The 25,645-nt window shown below is 41.5% G+C and overlaps 1 protein-coding gene across 2 annotated transcripts in view; it reads right to left on the reverse strand.

Annotated features, from left to right (window-relative positions):
- Positions 1-331: 331 nt before the first annotated feature.
- nhej1 (non-homologous end joining factor 1) overlaps positions 332-25,645 on the reverse strand; it is a 108,859-nt gene continuing 83,545 nt past the window's right edge. For both annotated transcript variants that reach the window (XM_003214924.4, XM_062967305.1), the window contains exons 6-8: positions 3,416-3,533; positions 2,744-2,877; positions 332-783 (exon numbers count right to left, since the gene is read on the reverse strand). In XM_003214924.4, the coding sequence (XP_003214972.2) occupies positions 703-783; positions 2,744-2,877; positions 3,416-3,533 (333 nt within the window). In that variant the 3' untranslated portion in view covers positions 332-702. The remainder of the gene's footprint in view (positions 784-2,743; positions 2,878-3,415; positions 3,534-25,645) is intronic.

Consider the following 25,645-nt stretch of genomic DNA (forward strand, 5'->3'; position numbering starts at 1 on the left):
AGGTATTTATGACATGGCATATTATTTGTTCAGAGAGTTAAGATTAGCAAGAAACAAACAAATAGCACCAGATAACACACATTCTATGAATCTTTTTGGATCCGCAAAATTATCCTCATTCCATGTGCATCTGTTGGCAGAATACTTTGTGAAAAACACTTCAGAGAGACTACAAGGAAAGAGAGGAAAGGTGTGCTGAAGGAAACTGGGCAAGGGGATGTAAGAGCTCTGGGCATCGCAAGGACTGGCAACTCTATTCCAAACTGAATTACAAGAAAGCTGCGAGATGCCTGTGTGGGGCATGTGTAGAAGATATTTCACTGAGAAGCCATTTCTTGTACCCAAAGTCTTTTATTACACACATTTAAAAAGTAAGAATTTATTTTATCAATGGGGTAAGCATGGACACTCCAATTACTTCCGTTTCTTTTTTTAATTTCTCCCATTGTTCATGTCTACCCATTTTCTTCCCCTTGCCTTCAATCTTCTTGGGTAGCATTTGTGCTGAAAGTGAAAGAGTGAGCAGGGATAAAGCAGGAGACAAGTATGGGGCAGGCTGGCATACTCCCCAACTATCCCTTTTTTAAAAGGTAAAATGGGCAGATTCGCACAGCTGTGCAGTGAAATGAGAAGGGTTGTTCTTCTCCAGATGCTTCAGGAAGATGGAGCAACATCCTGTCGCCATGAAAAGAGTCACCTGCATCAGCCAAACAACCCTTTTGCCTTCTTCTTTTTGGTCTTAGCAGTGAGCAGCTGAGTCTTCTGGGTCTGGAAGGTTGGGGCCTGGAAAGAGATGGCAGAACTAGTCAGTCAACCAAAGGATTGAGCAAAAAGAGAAAACCAAGGCAATTAGAGTTACATAGGCTGTCACTGGATCTTCGCTCTATGCATTTGACCTTCTAGGCAATCTGTGGTTGTTTTCTGATAATGTGAACAGCATCGAGAAAGAATCAGAGGTGTGCATATAGGGAATAATGAACACTTCCATATGCCTGTCCCATGAAAGATATACCCACAATATTTGGAAAATCTTGAGGAACCTATTGGACTAGGAACATCTGCTCAGAAAACAGGGAGTTCTGTTTCATACCGTCTTCCAATTATAAAGGGCTAGCATAAGCATATGGGATGCATGATTGATCTTCTAGACCAGGATTGCAACCACCACCCCTTACCATTGGCCATCTTGGCTGGGTTTGATGGGTCTTAGAGTCCAATGTCATATTGAGGGCCACAGCCTAGTGCACATTGGCAATGTCATTTTTTCTTTTGTTTGCTTTTTATAAAGTAACATAAAATCATTAGACTCTTCTAATCATTGTTCTTTTACACAGCCATATATGATGAAGCTACAAAAGTTCTACTATTTGATTTACTTTTTATTCGAAGTTATTCATTGCTATTGTAGCCAAGCAACTAGATTTATTTATTTATGCCATGCAAATGCAACTTTTTCAGATGTCACCAGGAAATATGCCTTTCCTCAAGAAGCATATCCCGCTTTTCTAACACTCAAAAATTCAACATATTGTCCCTGGAAAAATGTAATTCTCTTTGCTTGTCACTGCAATCTGGAATGCTGTCTGGAATGTGGTTATATGAATGTCACATACACCTATTGCCTAGTACCTCTAACAATACCACGGACACACCACTCCAATCCCCCACCTGCAAATGCCAGTCCCATTTTATGAGCTTTTTAAAAGGGGTTATGTGCTGGCAAGGTCAAATCTGATATGAGCTCCTCCCACCCTGTGACCTTGCTAGTTAGAGCCCCACAAGACAGAGCCAGAGAGAAATGGTGTTTCAGTAAACAAGTGCTGACTCTATTATACCCCCTTCTTATCCTTAGTGCTGCCCTTCTCTGAAACTGCTCCAATTTGTCCATAGCCTTTTTAATATGATGTGCCCAGAAATGAACAATGCTGCAGCATCATACCGCTGGCTCCTGCTCAACTTCTGATCAGCAATATTCTCAAGGTCTTTTTGTCATGAAATACTTATCATGTCATGTAATACTGATGACCAACATGAGCAAAGGTTTGGAAACCAAGCCCTATGAGGAATAGCATAGGGAGCTGGGAATGCTTAGCTTGAAGAAGAGAACTTTGAGAGGGGACATGATAGCCATATTTAAATATCTTAAAAGATATTACATTGAGGAGGGAACAAGTTTGCTTTCTGCTGCTCTAGAGACTATGACACAGAGCAATGGATTCAAATTGAAGGAAAAATGACTCCACTTAGACATTAGGAAAAAATTCCTGACAGTAAAAGCTGTTTGGCTGTTGAATATACTGCTGCCTGGGTCCGGTGGAGTCTCCTTCTCTGAAGGTTTTTAAGCAGAAAGTACTTTAAATGTGCACTCCTGCATGGCTGGATGGGATTGGACTGCCTTTGGGGTCCTTTCTAACTTTGTAATTCTATGCATTCCCTATTCTATACTTGTGAATTTGGGGTTTTTTGTAGTGCAAATGGAAATTTTTGCATTTGTCTCTTTTGAATTTCATTTTATTAATTTAATAGCTATAGTTTCAAAATTCTACATTTAGACCATACACACACACAAACCCACAGATGGCATAGAAGTACTGCATGTGAAAGGGACCCTGGGACCACTGCTGATCACAGATGCATTGCGATCTCTTGCAAACCTTTTGTGCAACATGACTGGCACGTTTGGTTTTCTCAACCAAACCTGCCTCAAGGTGCTCACACAGGTGTGCTCTGGGCCTGCCCTCACCATTGTGTCCTGGTCAGTCTGTGCAGTCACTAGATTGGAGCCTGTCTTCTTTTCCTCAGATGGTAAATCCACAGCCTCCCCTTGGGCAAGGTCCTGGGGGCTAAGACGTTCAAGGCTCTCAGAGTCTCCAGAGGCTGTAAAGGATAAGAGAAAGAATAATCAAATCAACAAAACTCAAACTTGCAAATGTGGAGGATGGCTGACTGTACTCTGAATTGGGAGTGAAAACAAATTAGCAGCCATTGAAAGTGGCTCAAAACTTCGAGAATTTATGGCAACAGCCAGCAAGCATTTGCATTATATCCCCTAGATCAAACTTCTGAACTGTCTTCATGGCCCAAATGGAATGTTATTTTGGTTGCTACACCAAAAACATAAAATGATCTGTGGCTGGAGTGTGCCAATCAAGGAATATAGAAAAAAGCATGGTGAGCAGCATACTGGAGATATCAAAATGTTGCCTGATTCTTTTGTGGCTGGACTTTCATTTTTAGACCTAAAGAAGGAAATAACCAGCTCAGAGATGTCAGGGAAATGTGATAGCTTTTTTGGACTAGTAAAAAAAAACCATCAGGGCTTCCCTCTCTGTTTGTGGTCATTTTCCAGAAGTATTGCCATCTTTGCAGTGTTTTGGGACAATGGACACACTCAGTGTACCCTTCATTCTCTCACCTTCTCGGTGCCGTTTGCAAGTTGTTCTGGCCTGCTCTTGTGTTACCGCCATGTAGAGCTCCTTTAGATTGGAAGTAAATAGTTGTCCATCTCCCAGCTGGCAAGCTTGGGGCAAAATCTGTAAAACAAAAGGAGAATTCTGAACAGGGCTCCTGACAGAAAATGCAAACAGAAGACACATTACTTTATTTCACCTGTAGCCTATATAATATATTACCTAGTAACAACTATGCCAACATTAGGCAAATGGTTTCATTGGTTACTTTGCATCGTGGTCAGTGATACAGCTGCTTTGCATATTGAAGATCTCAGGGGTAATCCCTGCCATCTCCAGAAAAGATCCTTAGGATCTCCAAAGAAAAGTAACGTAGGGAGCAGGTGACTAGAAAGTACCACCTCGACCTGGGGCAGAGAGTGGCTGTCAGAGCTGGGCTAGCTAGACAGTTGGTGGGAAAATGCAGCTTCCTATTCATTCTGGTAATGGGTCTCACTACTAAAATAATTGATGCTAGGAAAATCTTCCTCAGATTTGGGGGAGATGCTTGCACCAGACCTGTGCCCAGTTATTATATGCAGAGACATTCATTCACATTCAAATCTTTCAAAAATGCTCTTTTGGACCACAACCCCACTTCACCCTGACTTCCTCAGATGGGGGGACCTGTAATAAAAAATAACTTTCCCCATCTCTTACATAGACATAGCACAGCCATCCATTAAGAAGTAATGTGAAGCAGTGTACTATGACCCCCATTGCCCTTATATATAACAAAAGGCTGAGGGTGGCTGCTGTACTGTGCATCAGACAGAGCGAGGGGTACAAGGCCCACCCTGCTTCAGAACACAGTGAGCCCAGGGTCCTGCTTGTGTTTCAAAGGTTTCCAGAGATAATGCCGCTGCCGCTGTGCCTGCTCCACACCCAAACAGTCGGGAGAACAAAGTTTAACAGATAACGGGCAGTTCCTCTCTAAGGCGCTCAAGGCCGGAGTCCAAAGACACTGCCTGTCCCTCACTCCCCCGAGCCCCGGCTGCAGAGTGGCACAAGGCTCCTGCAAGAGCATAAGGGACAAAATCAACAGAGGAAGGTAGTCACATCAACCTAGTTTTGATATGGCTATTCAGACTGGCACAGTGTCTCGAGGCATTGTTTTTCTCCCCTGCCTCTCCTCCCCAAGATCCTTTTAAACCAGAAATACTAAGGACTGAATTTGAGATTTTCTGCAAAGCAATCCATGTGCCCTATCACTGAGCTATGGACCCACCTTCGATATTTGAAATGTATATGGGGAAACATTTAGCTGCAGAAATGTAAGATCCACAGTATTTTCAAAGAATCAAAGATGGGTGTGAATAATGTCCTATTAGAGCAGACCAGGGATGGAAAGTAAGTGAAATCACATCTGCTTTCTTGAATTTCTTCTGGGTTGGTGAGAGCAAAAGTTATATTTTTGTAACCAAGGTACCTTCTTGATGGAGACCACCAGTGGAATTTGGCCCATAGAACCCATTCTGTTCAATGAGTTTCTGTGGCATGAAGCTGCCATCCACTCTTGCTAGGCTGGAAATGTGACTATTTCTCCTTTGTTATTATTATTAATAATAATAATAATAATAATAATAATAATAATAATAATAATACGTTTATTTATATCCCGCCTCCATCTCCCCCGAAGGGGACTCGGGGCTGCTTACAGCAAAATCAAAATACAAACAATGATAAAATATAAAACATCAGGACAAAAACAAAAACCAATAAAAATATACACAATAAGTTAAAAAACACAACGCAGAATTAAAACATCAGGTTAAAAACAATGAGGTTGCAATAGTGGATAAGCAAAGTGTATTAGGTTGACAATCTGCCCATTGTGAGTTTAAAATAAAAGTCTCGAACTAGAACAAATCCTGTAGAGATGACAAATTATGCAACTGCTGTTTGATATAACCAGTCCACCACATTGTTCCACTTCAGTAGCAGCAGAAGACAGAATACATACCAAATGAAACTATTCCAGTAGCAAAAGGCTATTACTGAAGAAGTCAAGGAGATAAGACTCACAGGATGTAAGTATCCAACAGTAGGTAGTAAAGGAGAATTGAGACTGAATTTGCAGGGAGCAAGGAATGATTAGCATAACAAATGGAAGTCTTGTATATTAAGAGTTATCCAGATAATGTATTTTGCATAATAAATACTAGTATTGTTCAGTTATTGTAATGAATTTAGGAATCTTCCTTCAAACAAGTGCTCCTATTTCATGAACATTTCCTAGTAATGAAAAACCCAAGATGGAATTCCAGATCATAGTTATTAATGTGTAACCTAGAGTTTGCATCTTCTTAACTGTTTCCTGTTCATGATTCCTACTTATTTAATAACATAGGAAATGTGTAGGGATGGTAAAGTCCTTCAGGAAGCCAGTTCTCCTATGAGTTTGCTGCATCCTAATCAATAGGAGAACAGGTTTCCTTTGCTTGCAAAACATATTACTGAGAAAGTTTTAATATTTTCTCTTCCTTTATCAGGTGCAGCTAGGTGGCAAATGTTTACGAAGTATATGAGCCAATTGGCTAGTGTCCTTCCCACCATCCCAGTATCTAGAATGGACAGCAGAATATTCAGTAAACATCCATTAATGTTATAAAGTTTTTTTTTTAAAAAAAATGAAAGTCCTGAAGAGCTAAATGAACAAACTGGTCTAATTATAAATCACATCGACAGTATGATTTAATCTATCCAGGTCAATTTGGTACCTCAGTAACTTTGTAAAACAATAAACAATTCCTGCAATTGACAATTCAAAGGCCTTATGCAACTATTTCATGTTTTTCTTTAAAAAATTCTCTAGCAAAAAAGAAGATAGGTGTGTGATTGCATTATTGTTTAAAGGGAATAGACCAAGAGAGTGGGATGTTCATAGGGGAGTTTAATTATTATTTTATAGCTGCAGTTTTGTTATAATATGGGTAGTTTTGGTAGTTTTATACATCTAAAAGGATGCCTGTGATAGATGTGGGTGAAACGTCAGGAGAGAATGCTTCTGGAACATAGCCATATAGCTTGGAAAACTCACAGCAACCCATCTAAAAGGTTGCTTGTGTGTCTTATTTTATCTCTTTCTTGAATAAAAATATTTTTTTAAAAGATGAAAGAAACTATGAGATCAAAATTGGAGGGTTTACAAATTGAAGATAATGTCCTCTAGATGTCCATTAAATACCCACAAAGAAGGCAGTGTGGTTGCCCAGTTAAAGCCCAATCTAGAAGTGCACAATAAGCATTGACATAGACTGTCGTATCTTTCTCATGGTAAAGACTGTTGCATTCTACCATGTATAAATACTAAAAGGAGAAGGCAAATACACTGAACATATGTCTATAATTACAGGAAACAACAGAAACGCAAGGGTTTGTCAGGAGCTTGGGTAATTGTGAATGGCCACTATATCCACTAACTGAACTTTTCCCTATAGTATATGGCTTAGCCTACTTCCTTGAGCCAGGTAAACAGATCTATGTTCCTGCAGTTAATGTTTCCTTTAGTGTACCTACTTTTTCTTGCAGCAGACTAAATTTTGTCTGTTGATCTGTGTGCAGGGAGAAAGAAGTGGATGGATTTGCTTTTGAGTGGCAACATGGATTAGATAACCCTTTGACCTCTTGTGAGTAATGTACAGGAAGGACCAGAAGCAGAGAGGCTTGCCTTCTAGCTCTCGTTTTATTCAGGCCAAACTGAGTTGTAAAACTGGCAGGTGATTGAACCCCAAAGGTAGGGCGGCCACAGCCAATAGGCTGCTGAAAATCCCAGATCAAAGGCAAAGGCATAGTCATAACTCAGAGAAAAGTAAACAGCAGGGGACCGGCACAGAACAAAAACAGTGTACCCAGGGCAGGCACTGTGGCAGGTCAACCCTGCCTTTCCCTGCTCTCCATGTCTAGTCAACCCTGCCTACTGCTCCCAAAACTGGCAGGAAACAGAGCAGAGGCAAATCCCAGGGCATGGTGACCCCCACTGCCTTCCCTGAGCTACTGCCAAAAGTGTGCTCTGGGCTTTAGAACATCTCCAGTCCTCACTAAGAGAAGCCATGCCTCTTTGCCCACAGCTGAAGCTCTAATATCCTTCCCCCATCAACTACTTGAGATTGCATGACAAAAAAGGATGGGCATCATCTCTGCAAACAGCATTTTAACTTCATCCACTCACTAGAAGGGGATACTCCATACATTTTCTGAAAGAAGTGGGAAAGTATATGCTCTCTTGTCATACTCATGGTGCCAAGAGAGTCGGGGTCATAAGCATGCCTTTGTGGGGCAGAATCGTGTTTAGAGTTTGGCAACATGGCATAAAATAATCTTTTCTGAGGAAACTCTAGTGCCATCTGGTGTTGACATTGCTTCCTATTTATGTATATATTTGAGTGTCTCACGGAATGACTTTCAGCAGGCAATGGATCAAGGATCAACAGAACAAGTCTATAGACAAAACAGAATACAGACCACGCACCACTCCAGCTGGGAAACTGGTAATCCTTTGCTTGAATTGCCCATCTACTGGATTCATGCCATCTTTGTATCATTGATTTCAAAGGGTGCCTTCCCTTATGGTATATTTTTTACCAGTATAAGGTAAAACAGGGCACCCCCATCTCTTGCAGTTAGTTTGATTAATGTCTAGTGTTTTCTCTCTTAGTATTTCAATACTATTTAAATAACTTAAGGAAGTCCCACGTAGTATCTACATAATTGCAACACATCTATTCATCAGTGGTAACACCATACATTATCACATTTTCCTTGCTGTTTGTTCAACTGCCACAATAGTTCTGGACAGCAGCAACCTGTTGGTAGCAGCTGGATTTCTATTTTAGGAAGACATAAGTAATCCCTTAATTCAAGAATTTACACAGTCACTGATAGCTAGGGTGCTGATGGCAACTTAAATCCAATATCATCTGAAGGATGACAGGTTGCCCTCCCTGTCTTAAATTTACAATAAAATGGCCCAAACATCACCACTGGCTAAGAATTATCCCAAGCAGACCAAACCGTCCCCTCATCTTCCTGCTTACTCCTCTCCTGAAAATAAATGACTCCACATACTCCCTGCCCTAATCTAGATCCTTCATGACCACAGCTTTTCAGGACACTGTGAAGAAGTCTGAGGACTTTAGATTAAAAGAAATGTCTGAAGACAGCAAATAACTTATCTGGTGAAGGGAGTCTATGGGGTACATGCCATTCCTTTGCCCAGGATCTGCTACTAAATTGTGCTGGTGTGTGTGTTATGTTGTGATTTTGCCTGGATGAAGTTGCTGTGTCTTAGCTGAGCAAGATGCCCACCAAGTGTTGTCAGCACACAAATTAAGTGGGGGACACACTGTTGCCCATGTTATGACTACCTGACAACAAGGCCATGCATGTATCAGATGCCAGTAGCTCAAGGTTGAAGTGGAGAGGAAAACTAAAGAGCAGGCTGCATGTCAACCAGAAGCTCCGTAATCTTCAAGGCACTGGGGCAGAGTTTCTGAGACACTGGTCCACCCATGAAAATGGTGGAATTACAATTCACCAGGGAACAGGGGAGCTACTATTGCAGTTAGAATAGAGGACAATTCTAGTTATCTACTCATTGCAGAACCATTTAAAGAAATGATCATGAGAGATTTCCTGTCCCCTTGGAGAAAGTTTACCTACCTCTCAGAAGTGGTGAGGGTTTAAGTGTGGAGGAAAACAACAAAACAATTTATTCCTCCTTACATACTGGTCGGAGGATTGAGGTCTCCTTTCCTATCAATGAGGTCAATACATTGTGTGAGGACACAGGAGAGGGTCTTCTCAGTTGTGGCAACCCAGTAGAGGAATGTCTTCTTCTTAGAGACCTCATTGGAATCAAAACTGATTTCGTTTAGGTATCAGGAAAAACTGGACTGTTTATCCAAGCTGCCCTGAGATCTTTCTAGTATAAGTTGAATAGAAATGTTTTAGGTAAGCAAATCCCTGAAGTAACTCAGATTGTAGGAAGACATGTTTAGTTTGGTCCTTTAATTTCTGCTTGTCCCAAAATGATCTGTGCTGGTGGTCAGTTCCTAACTGGAGAGTTCCTGAAGTTCAAGCCTGCCTGGGCAATGCTGCTTCTGAACCCCAAAGCCCTCGGCACCAGCCCTTGCTGCACGTGAGCCAGAAAAGGTGTCAGGAGGCACTCAATTCCACTCAACTATCTACAGCCTTAGCTAATGCTAAGAAAGACCGTTGGATAGAGCTGCTTGAGAACCTGGACATGTCCAAGAGTAGCCGAAAAGCCTGGCAATTGCTGAGATGCCTGGATAGTGACCCTCTGGTCAACCCTGGACACACGAACGTGACACCAGATCAGATAGCTCACCAGCTAATTCAGAATGGGAAAACCAACTGCAGCAGAATAAAGATGAAAATCAACAGGGTGCCAGAACTTGAAACCCACCAGTTGTCTTCTCCTCTAAACCTGAAAGAACTCAGAGAAGCCATCAAGCGATGTAAGACTGGTAAAGCACCTGGCCTAGATGACCTGATGATGGAGCAAATCAAACATTTGGGGGCCAAAGCTGAAAACTGGCTTTTGAAATTCTACAATCAATGCCTGGCACACAAACAGATTCCCAGAGCATGGAGGAAAACTAAGATAATTTCCATCTTAAAACCTGGTAAAGATGCCTCCAATGCCAGGAACTATCGACCAATCTCCCTCTTATGTCATCTATATAAAGTCTATGAGAGGATGCTATTAAATCGACTAGGACCTGTTATCGAACCCAAGCTTATTGCACAACAAGCAGGTTTCAGACCAGGGAAAAACTGTACAGGTCAAATTCTTCATCTGACTGAACATATCGAAGAAGGCTATGAGAAAGGCTGCATTACGGGAACAGTCTTTGTGGACCTTACGGCAGCCTATGACACGGTGCAACATAGAAAAATGCTGCATAAAGTCTACCATATCACCCGGGACTTTGACTTTACAAAAACTGTCCAGACCCTCTTAGAAAATCGCAGCTTTTATGTGGAGTTTCAGGGCCAGAAAAGCAGATGGAGGAGGCACCTTGGCCTGGATCTTTTGACCCAAATCGGGATTTTAATATTATTGTGTATATTGACTTTTATGACTGTTTTTAATCATGTTGAAGTTTTACTGCTCGGTTTAATGTTTTATCTGATTTGTGCTGTCGTGTCTGGGCATGGCCCCATGTAAGCCGCCCCGAGTCCCTCCGGGGAGATGGGGCGGGATATAAGAATAAAATTATTATTATTATTATTATTATTATTGACACAACGACGTTGTATGACACAGCAAACAAGATAGATATGCTGGATTTCGTTTCACAAAATCACAAGTCGAACACTTCCCAAGTGTCTAGGACTGTGTGATGTATTTTCGGATGATGCGTGCAGATCCCAGTAAGGTGGCCTTTTGCAGTTGGCAGATCGTAATTTTGTCAATGTCTATTGTTTCCAAATGCCGGCTGAGATCTTTTGGCATTATTATTATTATTATTAAAAGAATGGTTTACCCCAAGGCAGCGTTCTTGCACCAACCTTATTTAACATCTTCACGAACGATCAGCCACAACCACCACTCACAAAGAGCTTTATATATGCTGATGACCTTGGCCTTACAACACAAGCAAAAGATTTTGAAACAGTTGAAAAGCAACTCACTAATGCCTTGAAAGATCTCTCCAGCTACTACAAAGAGAACCACCTGAAGCCTAACCCTGCCAAGACACAAGTGTGTGCTTTCCACCTACGTAACCGCGAAGCCAACAGGAAACTGAAAGTTACTTGGGAAGGCCAAGAGCTCGAACACTGTTTCCATCCTAAATACCTTGGTGTCACCTTAGACTGAACACTAACATATAGGAAACACTGCATGAACACCAAGCACAAAGTAGCTGCACGCAATAACATCCTGCGGAAACTGACTGGCAGCGCATGGGGTGCAGACCCACAAGTAATAAGAACATCAGCCCTGGCCTTGTCTTTCTCAACTGCAGAGTATGCCTGTCCTGTTTGGCACAAGTCTGCCCATGCAAAGCAGGTGGACATAGCACTGAATGAAACATGCAGAATCATCACGGGATGCCTTAAACCTACACCTGTTGATAAACTCTATAAGCTAGCTGGCATTGCCCCTCCTGACGTGCGACGGGAAGTTGCTGCTAACGGCGAGAGAAAAAAGGTCGAACATTGTGAAAGCCACCCACTGCATGGCTATCAGCCTCCTCCCACCAGACTCAAATCAAGGAAGGGCTTCATGAGAACCACCACTCCTCTTGATGTTCCTCCAGCAGCAGCAAGGGTGTCTCTCTGGGCAGCTAAACCTGGCAATTCTAACTGGATGGCCCCCCATGAGGGTCTTCCTCCAGGGGCAAACCAAGAATGGGCAACTTGGAAGTCCCTGAACAGACTCAGAAGCGGAGTGGGCAGATCAAAAGACAACTTGGCAAGGTGGCACTACCTGGAGGAATCCTCCACCTTGTGTGACTGTGGAGCTGAACAAACAACTCAGCATATGTATGCTTGCCCACAATGCCCTGCCTCATGTACGGAGGAGGAGTTGTTTAAAGCTACAGACAATGCGGTTGCTGTTGCCCGCTTTTGGTCCAAAACTATTTAGTTGCTTGTGATTTCTTTTCCCCCCCCATCATTTTGAAATGTATTTGTTGTACAATGCTTTTGACACGAAATAAATAAATTCCTTGCCTATTGGAACATTGGCTCCACGTGTACTACCTAACATTTAAAAAGCAAGGCCTAAAGTTGAGCTCCACTTCTAATGAACCCCCCATTGTACATAGGAGAAGAAAGAAGCAACAGATAACATACATAGAAGGAAATGTGGAGTTTCAGAGAGACAGAGTCTGTGTCTTCTGCAAGAGCTTAAGCCAGTGGTTCTCAACCCAGGGTCCCCAGATGTTTTTGACCTTCAACTCCCAGAAATCCTAACAGCTGGTAAACTGGCTGGGATTTCTGGGAGTTGTAGTCCAAAAATATCTGGGGAACCTTTTAAGGTCTAGGGTTGAACTAGATTTGGGCATTATTACAACAGCAGGAAGGAACAACCTCCAATATTTTTAGCCAGAGGTGAAATTTTCACCCTAGTTCAAATGAGTGCAAGAAATGCAGGAATATCTATAAAGCAATTAAAAATGAAAATGATCAACTTTGGGTGTAGAAAGTGTGTCCTGTTCTAAGGTTTAACAAATGCTGCTCATGAAAATGCCCATTATGATTTTTTTAAATGAAGATTTGTAGGGATCTTAGGAGCTAAATGCCACAAAACTGCCACAGTTTGCCCAACCCTGTGCTACAGAAATAGTTCTATGTAAAGCAGGAATTCTTCTAACAGACGAGCCTCCTAAAACGTTGAGGAAGATCTGTCCAAGTTTATAGGTAAAACATATGGTCATTTAATGAAAAGAGGTGCCTTTCAGAAATGAAAAATGTAGAGATGACAGAGAAAATAACCATAAAGGTTTGGGCATCAGCAGTATACCTTCCTAAAAAAATATGGAAACTTAACATCCTGATTTTTCTTTAAGATATGTATTCCTTCCAGTGTATCCACACTGGCCAGTTAGAACAGGGCAACACCTCAATTAAAAAACAAAATAAAAATAAAAAGCAAAACAAATTTCAAACTAACATACTGGACAAGTCTTCAAGGTGTTTGGAAGTTGTCTGCCACTGCCAAGAGCTAATGTAGGAGCACTAAAGGTAACCTATGCTATGGCACAGTAGAGAAGATAGCATGATGTGGTGATCTTGTGAGATCAGTCCAACAATGTGGTATAGTAGGTAGAGACCCAGGTTTAAATTTCTCCTCAGGCAGGAAAAAAGGGGACTTACAAGCAAGATTCATTGTGGATAAAAGCTTAAGAGTAGCTCTCCTCCAAACCTAGAGTGAGGGAAGAATTGGGGTTGTGAAATGAAACAGAGCAGCTGATCAGATATATAAATCAGGTGTTTTCTTTTTCTGAGGGTGATAAATAAAGGCAGTGATTAATTAGGGAAGGAATACATGTTTTAAGAGGAAATTATTTGTTGGGGAGGGATTTAATTTTCACTCTATCTCTGCCTAACATTTTCTTCAAACTGATCTAGTTCTAAACATCGGATATTTATCAATTATGGAATTTCATTATTTGTTTTTGGCAACAATTTTAATAAATGTATAGTTTACTTTATTTTCAGTTATTCTGTTAGCTACCTTGAGTGCTGCTGAGGGAAAGTAAAAAAGTAATATGTTTTTTTAAAAGACCACTTGTCTCTATCAACTTGTTAATATCCCTTTTGTAAAATGGGTTTCATGAAGCAATAGACATTTTTGGTTCGGTATTCAAAATCCATCCTCAACATGAGATTTTCCAGATTTTTTAGATAACAACTGCAGCCATCATGTCCAATGATTGGGAATGATGGGAATTCTCAAAAATGTCTGGAATCAAGAAGGCTCATGGATCAAGAAGGCTGTATTAAAGTAGGGTTTAGGGGGAGTCACTTTTGAACATCTAGTATATCCTTTGATTTCCAATAATGACTGGGCAATTGCCCATGAGAAGCTTGTAAATAGAGTTTGAAGAAAAGAAGCTTCTTCGGGTGTTGGCCCTAAATCCTTATTTCTCGAAGTTCGTTTAGGGCCCTTCCAGACAGGCCCTATATCCCAGGATCTGATCCCTGGTTTTCTGTTTATCCCAGATTATTTGGCATTGCGGACTCATATAATCCAGTTTACAGCAGAAAACCTGGGATCAGATCTTTGGATATAGGGCCTGTCTGAAAGGGTCCTTAGATGTCACCGAAGGAGCTATTGACAGCAGAGAGGCTGTGTAGCTGTGGCCCTTTAAGTACATTTGGTCTACAACTCCCATTCAGTCCAAAACTATCTGGAAGGCCAAAGTTTCCTACCCCTGATGTAGGGTTGGTTCAAAATGCCAAAGTCAGAATTGCTAACTCGACCTGATAACAGGAAACATATTTCCCCTGTTACAACCATTTCATTGTGCACAATTCAAACTGCTGGTTATGTTCAATAAAGCTACTGCTGGTTATGTTCAAAAAACTACCACTCAGGTCTAGATTATCATATGGGTAGCATCTTCCCATATAAATCTGCTTAGATCTTTCTTTCACTCCCACCATCTTCAGAGGTATGTTTGGTGGAGATACAGGAAGGAACCTTCTTGGCATCCATTTCTATACTACAGAATGCCTTTCCCAGGTTGATTCACCTCCTCCCTGGAATCCTTTGGCCAGCAGGCAAAGAGTTCAAGGATAATCAGAGCATATGTCCAATAGAGTATGTGGATATCAGACTTAATTTCCATCTCAAATCAAACACTTAATTAAAGTGTGCTGATAGGTTAACAATGACCAGCAAACAATGTGCATTAGCTCTGCAGGAAACTATCTAGGAGGGACCACATCCTACATAGTTAGGATCATTTATTGCTTTGGATTAATGCCATTCATTTAGCTTGTGAGGAATATCTATAGGTTGAGCAGAAACATTAATTTGTTAAAACTTAAAGCATGATCAAAGAAGAGCAATTCTATTAATATTTACATCTTAGCTGACAAATTGCTCCTTGTGGAAATGCTTTGGATCAGAGTAATAGTTTGGTAACTTTGTTCTGGCAAGGATGTTTGCAGCTCCTTAAAAACTTTCTAAAGATTCATAATTGAGAAAATTGGTAATATTAGAGAAACACCACTGAGAACACAATTTCCTTGTGCAATATGCACCAGGCATATACATCAGGTCTGAACCCAAGCATCAGACCTGATGTATACCCAAGAGAACTGATGATATGGTCTCAAAGGTATATTATTGTGGAAGGGCTTTCCCTTGGCTATATTACAAGAAACATTACTATCTGAACACCCATCATCCCAACCCACTGAATTAAGGGGCATTGTTTCCAAGGTTATTCTCGCACATGTGGCAGGAAATCCCATAATGCCCTTTCTAGAATGTAGAATGATGCTGATGAATAGAATATATGCTGCCAAAGATAGTCAAGACATTTAGTTGACACAGGGTACTTAAGGCCAGTATCTGAGTTTTCTGAAAAGAGAATAAACTAGATCTGAATACATTCAAAGTAATTCAATCTCTAAAGAATCTAATATAATTTTCAGTCCATGCTCATCTGTAGGCTGAAAGCCTACAGATGAGCATGGGTACAAGGCAGATTGAATTTTACTGGGCTTATTTCTAAATAAAGAAACACAGAATTGCACTGCAAGTTATATTTAAGGCTCAGCTTCAAATAGCCATTTGCCTGACTTTGGGAGTTTCCTATCCTATCTGAGGACAACTATCCTAAACAAAATACAGATGGGTCTTGATTTACATCATGGTTGAATTCCTGAACTCATCATGTAAATTGAGAATGATGTAAATGGGAAGAGTCAGTTCCATAAGGAATCGTTGTGCTGCAGCTGAGGTAGTCACAAAGTTAGCATTTTTACTGAACCCACCATCAATTTCAAAGTGGTTTAAAGCATAAACATCAAAGTTTAGCTTTTCCAGGCTGGAGAAATGTGCAGATGCTGACCAGAAGGACCAAAAGAGGCAGCAACTGTTGACCCCAAAAGGGCTTAGTTGGGATGAGCTGACTTGTTATTAGAGTGCAGTTAAAAGGGCCATGCAGACAAAGAGCAACTGGGTAAGAACTGGGTTCTTCAGCCGTGCCATCCCCAGCAAGCTTGGCCAATGAAGAAATTACATAAGAAGGGAGAGGAGCAGCATATCTCCTATGCCAGCAAATGCAGAGGGTTCAATAGGAGGAAAAGCAACACATTTCCTGCTGTGTCCTCTCTAACAGGTTTACCAAGTGAAGAAAGTAGATTCCCAATCTTTTTTAATTGATCAATTTATTCAGAAAAAACTAACATAAAACCCACCAACAGTTGTAAAGAGCAAGAATACAAACCACAAGACAAAGTACAAAGACTAAAAAGTAGAAATATATTTTGCTAATATAAAAAACACACTACAGTACTACTAAAACCACTAAACATTGACTGTGGGTCCCCAGATGTTTTGCCCTTCAACTCCCAGCAATCCTATTAGCTGGTAAACTAGCTGGGATTTCTGGGTTTGTAGGCCAAAACACCTGGGGACTCACAGGTTGAGAACCACTGACCTAGGAGCTTTACGTTCTCCTCAATTTTCCACATCCATTAAAAGAAAAGGAAGCATCCTTTCCCCATAAGATGATACTCTTCTAATTCAAAAAACAATAGTGAAGGTTGAAGAAACCATAATAAACATCCCAGTCTTTCTTAAAATTGATTAGAGATTTCTCCTTAATAAACAGCTTGAGTTTGTCAATTTCTGCTAATTCACACATCTTAGCCCCCATTGAAGCAAGAAAGCTAACTGCCTTACAGCCACTCTGATTCCACTTTCTTTCTCTTCTCATACTCCCTCTTCTAAGCAGGTAAAGAAAACCCTTCCTCCTAGAAATACCAAAACTACAGTTGGTTTCTCTCTTTCCCACTACCTCAAGCAAGGCAGATAAAAGAAAACCAGTCCAGTCATCTCTTCTTCCTGCTCGAACCTCTCCGCCACCTTTCATTCGCTCAGCTTTTCCTCCTTGTTCTCTCACAGTAATAAACTGCAGAGGCATTTTGAGAAAGCTATGCACTGTGGGTGAGATTTTTATTTATTTATTTCTGGAGAATTGCCCCAAATTGGAGAACACAACTTGCCTGTATTTCAGTTTATTCAGATTTGTTAACCAGTAAAGAGAAATAACACGGTTTGATTATTATTGCATTACTGATATAAAAGAAAGACTAACTCCTCTGTGATTTAGATTATTCTTTTTCAAAAGTGGTTTACCAAGCTAAGCTGGTTGAGAAGCTGCTTTTCGCTTTGGCAGACTGTTTGTCCAGCTAGCCCAGTGCTTTGTTGTTTCACTTGTTCTTTGGGAATTAATCAGAGGTCTTCTCCATTCTACCACTATTGTTGCACACTTGTTTTCAGTTTGTATTACATCTTTTATTGCTATTTCAATTGTTCCTTTTATTGCTATGAATTCCTATAGAACAATGGCTTTCTACCTGTGGGTCCCCAGATGTTTTGGCCTACAACTCCTAGAAATTCAGCGAGTTTACCAGCTGTTAGGATTTCTGGGAGCTGAAGGCCAAAACCATCTGTGGACCCCAGGTTGAGAACCACTGCTATAGAACCTTGGGGAATAATAAAGAGATAGTTTAAATAAATGAATACATACTCTGACACATGGAGTCTTGGGCACATCATCTACTACCTAAATCTTTTCTTCTTTTTTGAAGTTGGAAGTGCCAGTGGATGGAACATGGGACTTTCAAAGTACAAAGTGTCTATTCTGTTCTTGAGCTGGAGTTCCTTGAGATTCTCAGTGACTTATATTTACTACTGTTTTAGCATTTTAAAGTAGCATCCCATTCACAAGTATGTTACTTTCACATTTAACCTTGTTTAATCCATGCTGTGCCTTCCTATTTTGCCATAATTTGGCTGCTATCCTATCCTTGTGTATATGGAAATAAGTCTCATGGAACTCAGTTGATTTTCATATAAGTTAGAAAGTATTGTACCTGTTGAACTCACAGGCCAACCATCAAAACAGTGTTCACATGGTCCCCGAGATAATATGCCTTGTTAGATTTGTGCACTGCACAGGAGATCATTGGTAGCTTCAGCATAAGCTTTGGCACAGCCAGTGTGTCACCACTTGCCTATCTCAGCCATACAATTATCACAAGGAATTAATTATATATACGTTTTTAAGGTTTTTATAATGTGTTTTAACAATGTTATTAATGGATCTGTTTATATTGTTTTGTTTTTATTATTGCATTTTGGGCATTAAATTTTGCCAATTTTTGTAAGCAGCCCTGAGATCCCTCGGGTGAGAAGGGCAGGGTATAAATGTTGTAAATAAAATAAATAAATAAATACATAAATAAATAAGGGAGGCTTAATTCTAATGTCCTTATGGGATATACTTTATGACGGGAGTTTCTTGCTATGTCTGCATAGCAGTTTTCTGACTCCCTGCAGCAGACCATGTATTGATAGTTACTACTCCACAGAGGACAGAAAAAGGTTAGGCCCAGGCCATCTTTCCCTAAACCAAATGCCCCTCTCCTCAGTGCTTGGGCCTTGTCTCCTCCCCCATATCTTCAGATAGGGAGCAAACTGCAGTAACACTGCAGTGGTTTGTGAGTGCTCTGTGTGTATGTGTTTGGAGGCAGGAAGGCGGGGAGCGCGTTGGCTACGGCACCAGGGTCCAATGACCAAGTCCGTATGCAAGCGCAGTCTCTAAATCGGTCATTCCCCAGGAGCAGTCCGGACCCTTTCATTATCACACCAGAGCTTGCCAAGTGGTTACAAAGATTTTCCCTGGCAAAGCCCACATTCCAATTTTTTAATATATTTTTAACTGATTGGGGCAGGCTTTGAAATTACAGCCTCGGTTGTGGCGGTGCGACTGTCAGATCTGCCCACATTCCCGTGGGCAACCTCAGCACATGTTCCGTCGAGGGAGGGCATGCTTAATAAATCACCCTGTGGCCAGGAGAGTGGAGGGGTGTGTACTGGGGTGGGGGCTGGGGTGGAGAAGGGAAACAAGCTTTGGTTCCTTGTGGCAGGGCAGGGTGGGACCCAAGACACAGGACTGGTGTCATCCCTGCCAAGCCATAGGGAGTGAACTGGAGACATCACGGGCCATCCCAGACTTTGAAGAAACAAATCAGACTCAGTATAGCAGCATCTTGAAGCCTGGTATCTTGCTGATGTCTTAGACTACAACTCCCATTCTCTCTAGCCCACAGACACATATAAAGTTCTATTGGCCTCTTCTTAACATTGTGCGACAGTATAATGGTATTCTGGGACCAACAGAAGGGAACTACTGCCACCTGGAGTGCTTTATACCATCTAAATCCTATTGAAACCCTGATTTTGATAACTTAAGCAAACCTTTATATTATAAGAAGGCGCGCTTAAAGAATCATCAGCTGTCCCAGAGGAAGGTGCACTAATCAGCTGAAATTTTCTCCCTAGGAAAACAAAGACCAAGATAAGTAACTGTCCTCATCACCATGAATCCAAGTACCATAGGGTTACCTGGCCATATACTGCAGTCAGCTCTGTAAGACATCTTTTCGGAAGCCAACATCTTTGAGATAAGGAACCTTAAGGTTCAGGCTAATGAATATAGAAACCTGAACATATATAGTCACTGCACTGATAAATCAATCTGAAGTCCTGATCCAAATTCTCCATCCAACTACTTTTTGCTTTGGTGAAGAAGTTAAGCCAAAACTAATTCCGGGTAAGCTGATATGCACTGTATTCAAAGGACTTTCATGGTCTACATCCATAAAGGAAGGAAATGGCTGTTCCTAAAAAGAGCAAATGAAACTGAGCAGCAGGGATGAAAAGACTAGAAGCAATTCTGGCTTGCGGAGTGAGATGAGGGTGGGAGCCGGCATCGGAAAGCAGCTCTGATTTCACCCTGGCCCAGTGCCCCAAAGGCACACACCAGTTCCAAGTCAGAAGGGGGCAGCAAAGGCAAAGGGGGAAGTGCTGCTCAAGCTGCCGGCTGCAATGCCTTCTGATCCTAGGATCCCGAGTACGAAGGAAGAAGCCCAGGGACTTGCCCAGCAGGCCAAGGTGCCGGCAGCTCTGGGCTTCCAGGTCATCCCAGGGACCCCACCTGACAGGAAAGCCCCAGGAGGGTCATGCAATGGCTGAGAGGGAGAGAGGGGTCGTAGGCAGGGCGGCCAGGGGGCAAACAGGAAGAAACCAGCAGGGCGGAAGTGGGGAGCGTGACAGGCCAGCGTGGCCGAGTGCTGCACACAATGTTTTCCTTTCCCCCCCATTGCCCCAACGCTTGGAGAGTAAATGTCAGGCACATAAAGGCCGGCACTGTGGAACGGGGAATGCAGGGCCGCTGTCCCTGTGTAACTGCCGCATAACACATAATCAAGGCAGTCTTTCCCCACTGAGGCACCCACCTAACAACTGACAGTCTATGCTCGCTCTGAGACCACAGCAACCCAGCCTGCTGCTCAATAACCTTTTCTTTTCCCCTTTTGCTGCTGTTTTGCTGGCTTGGGTTACAGGCCTTTCTCACAGCTCCGTTTTGAGAGGTTGTGGAGCTGTGGGGGAGGACATTGTGAAAGCCCCATATGGGACCATCCCCATCCACAGGCCCACCTCCTCCCCTTCCTTTGTGCCCTTTTGGGCTGCTTACAGGATATATGGAAATATTTCTGCCCCAGGAATATAGCTTCAGGGAAAGGCATGGCATTACAGGAACTTGAAGGAAAGTGTATCAAGAAAAAGGGAATTGCTCTAGAGTTCAGCCTTGTCCCATAGTTTAGAGGAAACAAGTTAGGCTTCCAGCTCTGCCACAGAGACCCTGTGTAACCTTAGGTGGGACACCTAAAAGCAAGGCTTTTTAGAAACTTTTTCTTCCTTCTTTCTTTTTTTTTTTTTGGCTAAATGGTGCCAAATAGAGTGTAAGAACTATAGCAAGCTCTCCATTTAGGAGTAGTATGAGTCAGCCTAAGTTACCTCCTTAACTTTAGGTGGTGGTAATGGGCCAAGTGGGAAACAGTCTCAATAGACAGTCTCAAATCTTACATAGATGTGTGACTGTTGTTGTGAAGATGAGATGTACATTATTTCACACCTATACACCCATAGGAAGGATTATTCAGTCATTGTGGAGATCAAGTTCTGAATGGCACATCTTCACAATGAAATCCAGAGTGGCCCACATGATAAATGAATCTCCGTGGCCAAGGAGGAGACTTCCGTGTGCATCATCCTCACAAATATGCATGTTTAATAGTGTTGGTGCAGTAATAACAATCCACTGGCTGCCAGGGGTTTAACTACGTCTTAATCACCCGCCTTAGGGCTAGAAACAATAACTGATGCATGCAGGCGACTGATCCTAAGGCCACAATAGGCAGCCACGTCCTCCTGACTACAATGTCCATGTGCCCAGCCAATGCTGACCAGGGATGATGTGAGTCATAGCAACAAGCATGAAACTGCTTACCCCAGTTTCCTAGGAAATGTAATAATATAAGTTCTATCCAAACAATGTCATCCTTTCACATAGGTTAGCTGAAAGTAATTTTGGAAAATATACATTGCAGTGTGGCCAAAAAACCACTGGAGAAAACAAAAATACTTACTCTAGGCTGGGCTAGTGTGCTGGTATTCTCAAAATTGCAGCCATCAAACTGGCATGGCATGGCATGTGGATGGACTAGATGGCCCTTGTGGGTTTTTTAAACTCCATGATTCTATGACCTATTCCTGAATGAATTAAATGGCAGAAAGTGATTCAAGATCAAAGCAGCATGTGATATTTCAGTAACTAAGTCACACAGCAAACACATTCCCTTCATTTACTATAGCAGTTACTTCCAACCTATGTGCAGAAACTCCTGTGAAAGCTAGGGACAAGGCTCTTAGAATGCCCTATGTATGTCTATTTATAACAGATATGAAAAGTAGGAAATGATGTCACATTTTCTAGCATTTCCTCGCTTCCCATATAGCTAATTATTAGAATAGGAGCCGAAACAATGCTAACAGAGAGTGTGGTAAGCAGTTTAAGGGTCAGACTAGAATTAGTGAAACCTGATTTCAAAACTTCCAACCAGTCCCAGAGCTCATCAGTTGACTTTGGTCTCTACACCTATCCTACCGAGGACATAATGGCAAGGAGAGAGGAGAGGAAGGATGGGATAACAATGAAATAAACTAAGAAGCTTACAGGATTTACATCAAAACAATGGATAGGGACTTCCTCGGACAGAGGGAGTTGCACTCTCAATTCACCAAGGGGCTGTACCCTGGTTTATTTTGACAGTGTGGCAGCAGAAATTCCCATTCCTCTGGCTACTAAAGCTACAGTGCATAACAAAAATAAAGCAGGCAGAGTATGGGCACTGTTTGTAGCAGATTTCATGTCTGTGATATGCAAAAAGATAGCAACACTTCCATCAGGAGTGAAAGCTTGGAGGTGTCATATAGCTCATAGGGCCCAAGGTATCCACCCATGTATCAAAATATAAGTCCCTGCTGATTGACATAACATAATTGAATTAGCCTTTCCCCTTATCTGATCCATCGCTCCCCACAACCACAATCACCCACTAAAAAGAGAACAAGTGGTACTTGGTCATGAAACTCTGCAGATGATCTCAGACCAATCATCGACTCAGCCTCATCTCCCTCACAGGATTGTTATGAGGGTGAATGGGTGAATCAAGTAAAGTTCCTCACCTTCCTGGAGACAGGATAAGATATATATTAAAACACATAGAATTAAAATAAAAGAGGAATTCCAAAGCTGATTTGGAATTCACATCCACAAATCTGAGATACCAAATCAAAAGGGATCAAGCATTAAAAGGAATAAAAGGAATATAAAGGTGCTGCATAATGATTCCCCCATCCCTAAATTCTATTGGTACTTTCATGTTTTATCACAAAGACCAAATGATGAGAAGACATTTAAACTAGAAAATTGCTACAGTTTTTAAAAGACAGTAATAGACATCTAACTAGAGATCTCCAAATATCATACCTAGCTGAAGGCTCAGCTCCTTATATCAGAGAGGGCACAAGTACAGACTAACAACACTCCTCTATATTGCTTTTGACTCATTATGCAACTTGTACAGCATTTGAGTCTATATTTTTAATGGTTGAGCCACAGAGATGGAGACAGAGATATAAAGCTCCCAGCCATGTACTTGGTGTCTGCTGGAGGCGAGTTTAATCAGACAGCATAGTATATACATTTGAATGTAGGACTGTAACTTTGGAGACCGGGGTCTGAATCCCCATTTGGTCATGGAAACCCACTGAGTGACCTTAAACAGGTCACAAACACTCAGGCTCAGAAAATCCATCTTAAGTTTGCCGTAAAGTAGAAATGACTTGTCAATATGGAACAACACACTGACCATTCAGGTAGTCTCTTCATCCTTATCTCATTCTTTGATAAAGCGAGTGAGCAGGACTGACTCAATATCAGGCAGCTTCACTGAATCAAGTAGAAGCTCATTCGTGCACATTGGATTCTAGTGTGACTGGCCAGATCCCAAGGTACCATGGAAGTTGAAAGCACACTTCTTGGGGGGGGGGGGGGGGATTGTGGCAAATCCCTCCTTTGCCCCATTCTTTCCCACTTTTTTGTTTTATAAGCCTATGTGAGATGCAGGAAAGATCAGACACGTTTATGGGTGACTAACACACACAGCTCCTTGGCTGTGAAGGTGTACAACTTGGCAGATCAAGCTGACACAGTAATTTGTGTAATTGTTTTATGGTCATTTGCATGAGATTAGAATCATTGCTTGTGCCAGATTATGGGTTGGCAGGATAAACTGAATAAACTGTGTTCTTATCATCTCCGTAAAGGTCTTGAACATCATAATCTGGCGCTAAGATGACTACATGAAAAATAATACAAAGGTAGGATTTCCAGTTTCAAGACTTTCAGAGAATGTATTATGGCTAATTAGGTGCTTGTGTAACTGAATGCTGTGTGGAGACACTCAGAATATTCTCCGTTGTTAGATGAAGGCAGAACAGCAGAGCCAGGCATAAAAGTAAAATGGAGCAAGAGTAATTTTAAGAAATATAGGTTTGAACAGGAAGACCAGCTTTAGAAAGTATCCTCAAGGGCAACACAACTCAAAGAATGGGGTTATAGTTAATGATCATAAACATGGTGCTAGCCCCTGGCACATCAGGAAGAAAGAACGTTGCAAGTTCCCCATATCTCAGAGAGCCTGAGAAGCACTATTTCAAAATTTAACAGCATTGCATTGGGAATTTGCACAAAAGTTGCAAAACTGAAGCTGCTGTAGAGCTTTCTCCTTACAACTTCAGGTCCTGGCCAGTTTATGGGAAGCTAGGGATGTATTAACCAGAAAATGGAAGGATATATTTTATTTTAAAGTACCATCACAGGTCTAAAAATGTAAGCAGACTTGCCAGTGTTTCTGTGACTATCCAGTTATATTTGTCTACACAGTTAAATTTGCATGTCTCAACAGGTGCCATTTCGCTATTGTAAGATTTGCTCCAGAAATGTGAAACATGCAGCCTAATTGGTGGAGGATTTTCCTATGAAACACTGGAATGACAAACAACCATTACTCAGCAATCCAGTTCAATTAAGCAGGGATCATTTAAACTTGACATTTGCTTACTGGAAGTTTCCTTTGCAAACCATGTACCTGTCATAACAAAGCAAAGGTGAAACTGTGGAGTATTCATCTTTTTGTTGGCTTAGGCCTGCCAAGAGATGAAGCTGAACTGGCTGGTTTTGAAAACATTACTTGTTAGGCTTCCCAAAACATAAAAAGAGATCTCATGGGCAAATCTTGGAAGTTTAGACTTCAAAATAAGAAGAAAAATCAAGTCACGCATATAAGAGGGACACCTCAGTGAGCTTTCATCATAAAGCGAAGACTTCAAAACAACGAAGTTGGCATACTTAAAGGCAACCATTACATCTTTATCTTAGAAAGCAAAAGTAAGGTAGAAAATGGCATCTGTATTTTGTTTTGTTTTATAGTTCATTACATATACCTTTTACATCTTTCAAAGGCCTTCTATATCTTTGGATATGGAAAAGCTATAACACCATAAAAGGGCATGTGTTTCAAGTTAAACCAATTTCCAGTCGGTATAGACAATATTGAGTAAGATGGACTAACATCCTGACTTGGTATAAGGTATTTTCCATTTTCCCCAGTCCTATGTCCAGTTAGTAAACTGAGGTGTTGAGTAATATCAAGATGTGATATTGAAGAGAAGTGGCAACCTCTTTAGAGCTAGCAATCCTTCCTCTTGGTTCAGAGAAAGTATTGTCATGGCCCTTCCTCAACTAAAGTGAGAGGAGCACACTACTAGCTCAAAGCTGTGAAACCCATAAGGAAGCAAGTTCTGTAGCAGACCATATCCAATTCCTGGCATCTCTAACTTAAAGGATTTCTTTGGAGAACCTATGTTAGCTAGAGTAAATAGCACTGGGTTAGACTAAGCAATGGTTTGACTAAGTATAGAGCAGCTTCCTACATTCAGATGGAAACTCACATCAATGGAGTTCTAGTGGGGCCATCTGGATCCTGAAGTCCAGGAAAGACATACT

Source organism: Anolis carolinensis, chromosome 1 (assembly GCF_035594765.1).
Source record: "Anolis carolinensis isolate JA03-04 chromosome 1, rAnoCar3.1.pri, whole genome shotgun sequence".
Classification (NCBI taxonomy): Eukaryota; Metazoa; Chordata; class Lepidosauria; order Squamata; family Dactyloidae; genus Anolis; species Anolis carolinensis.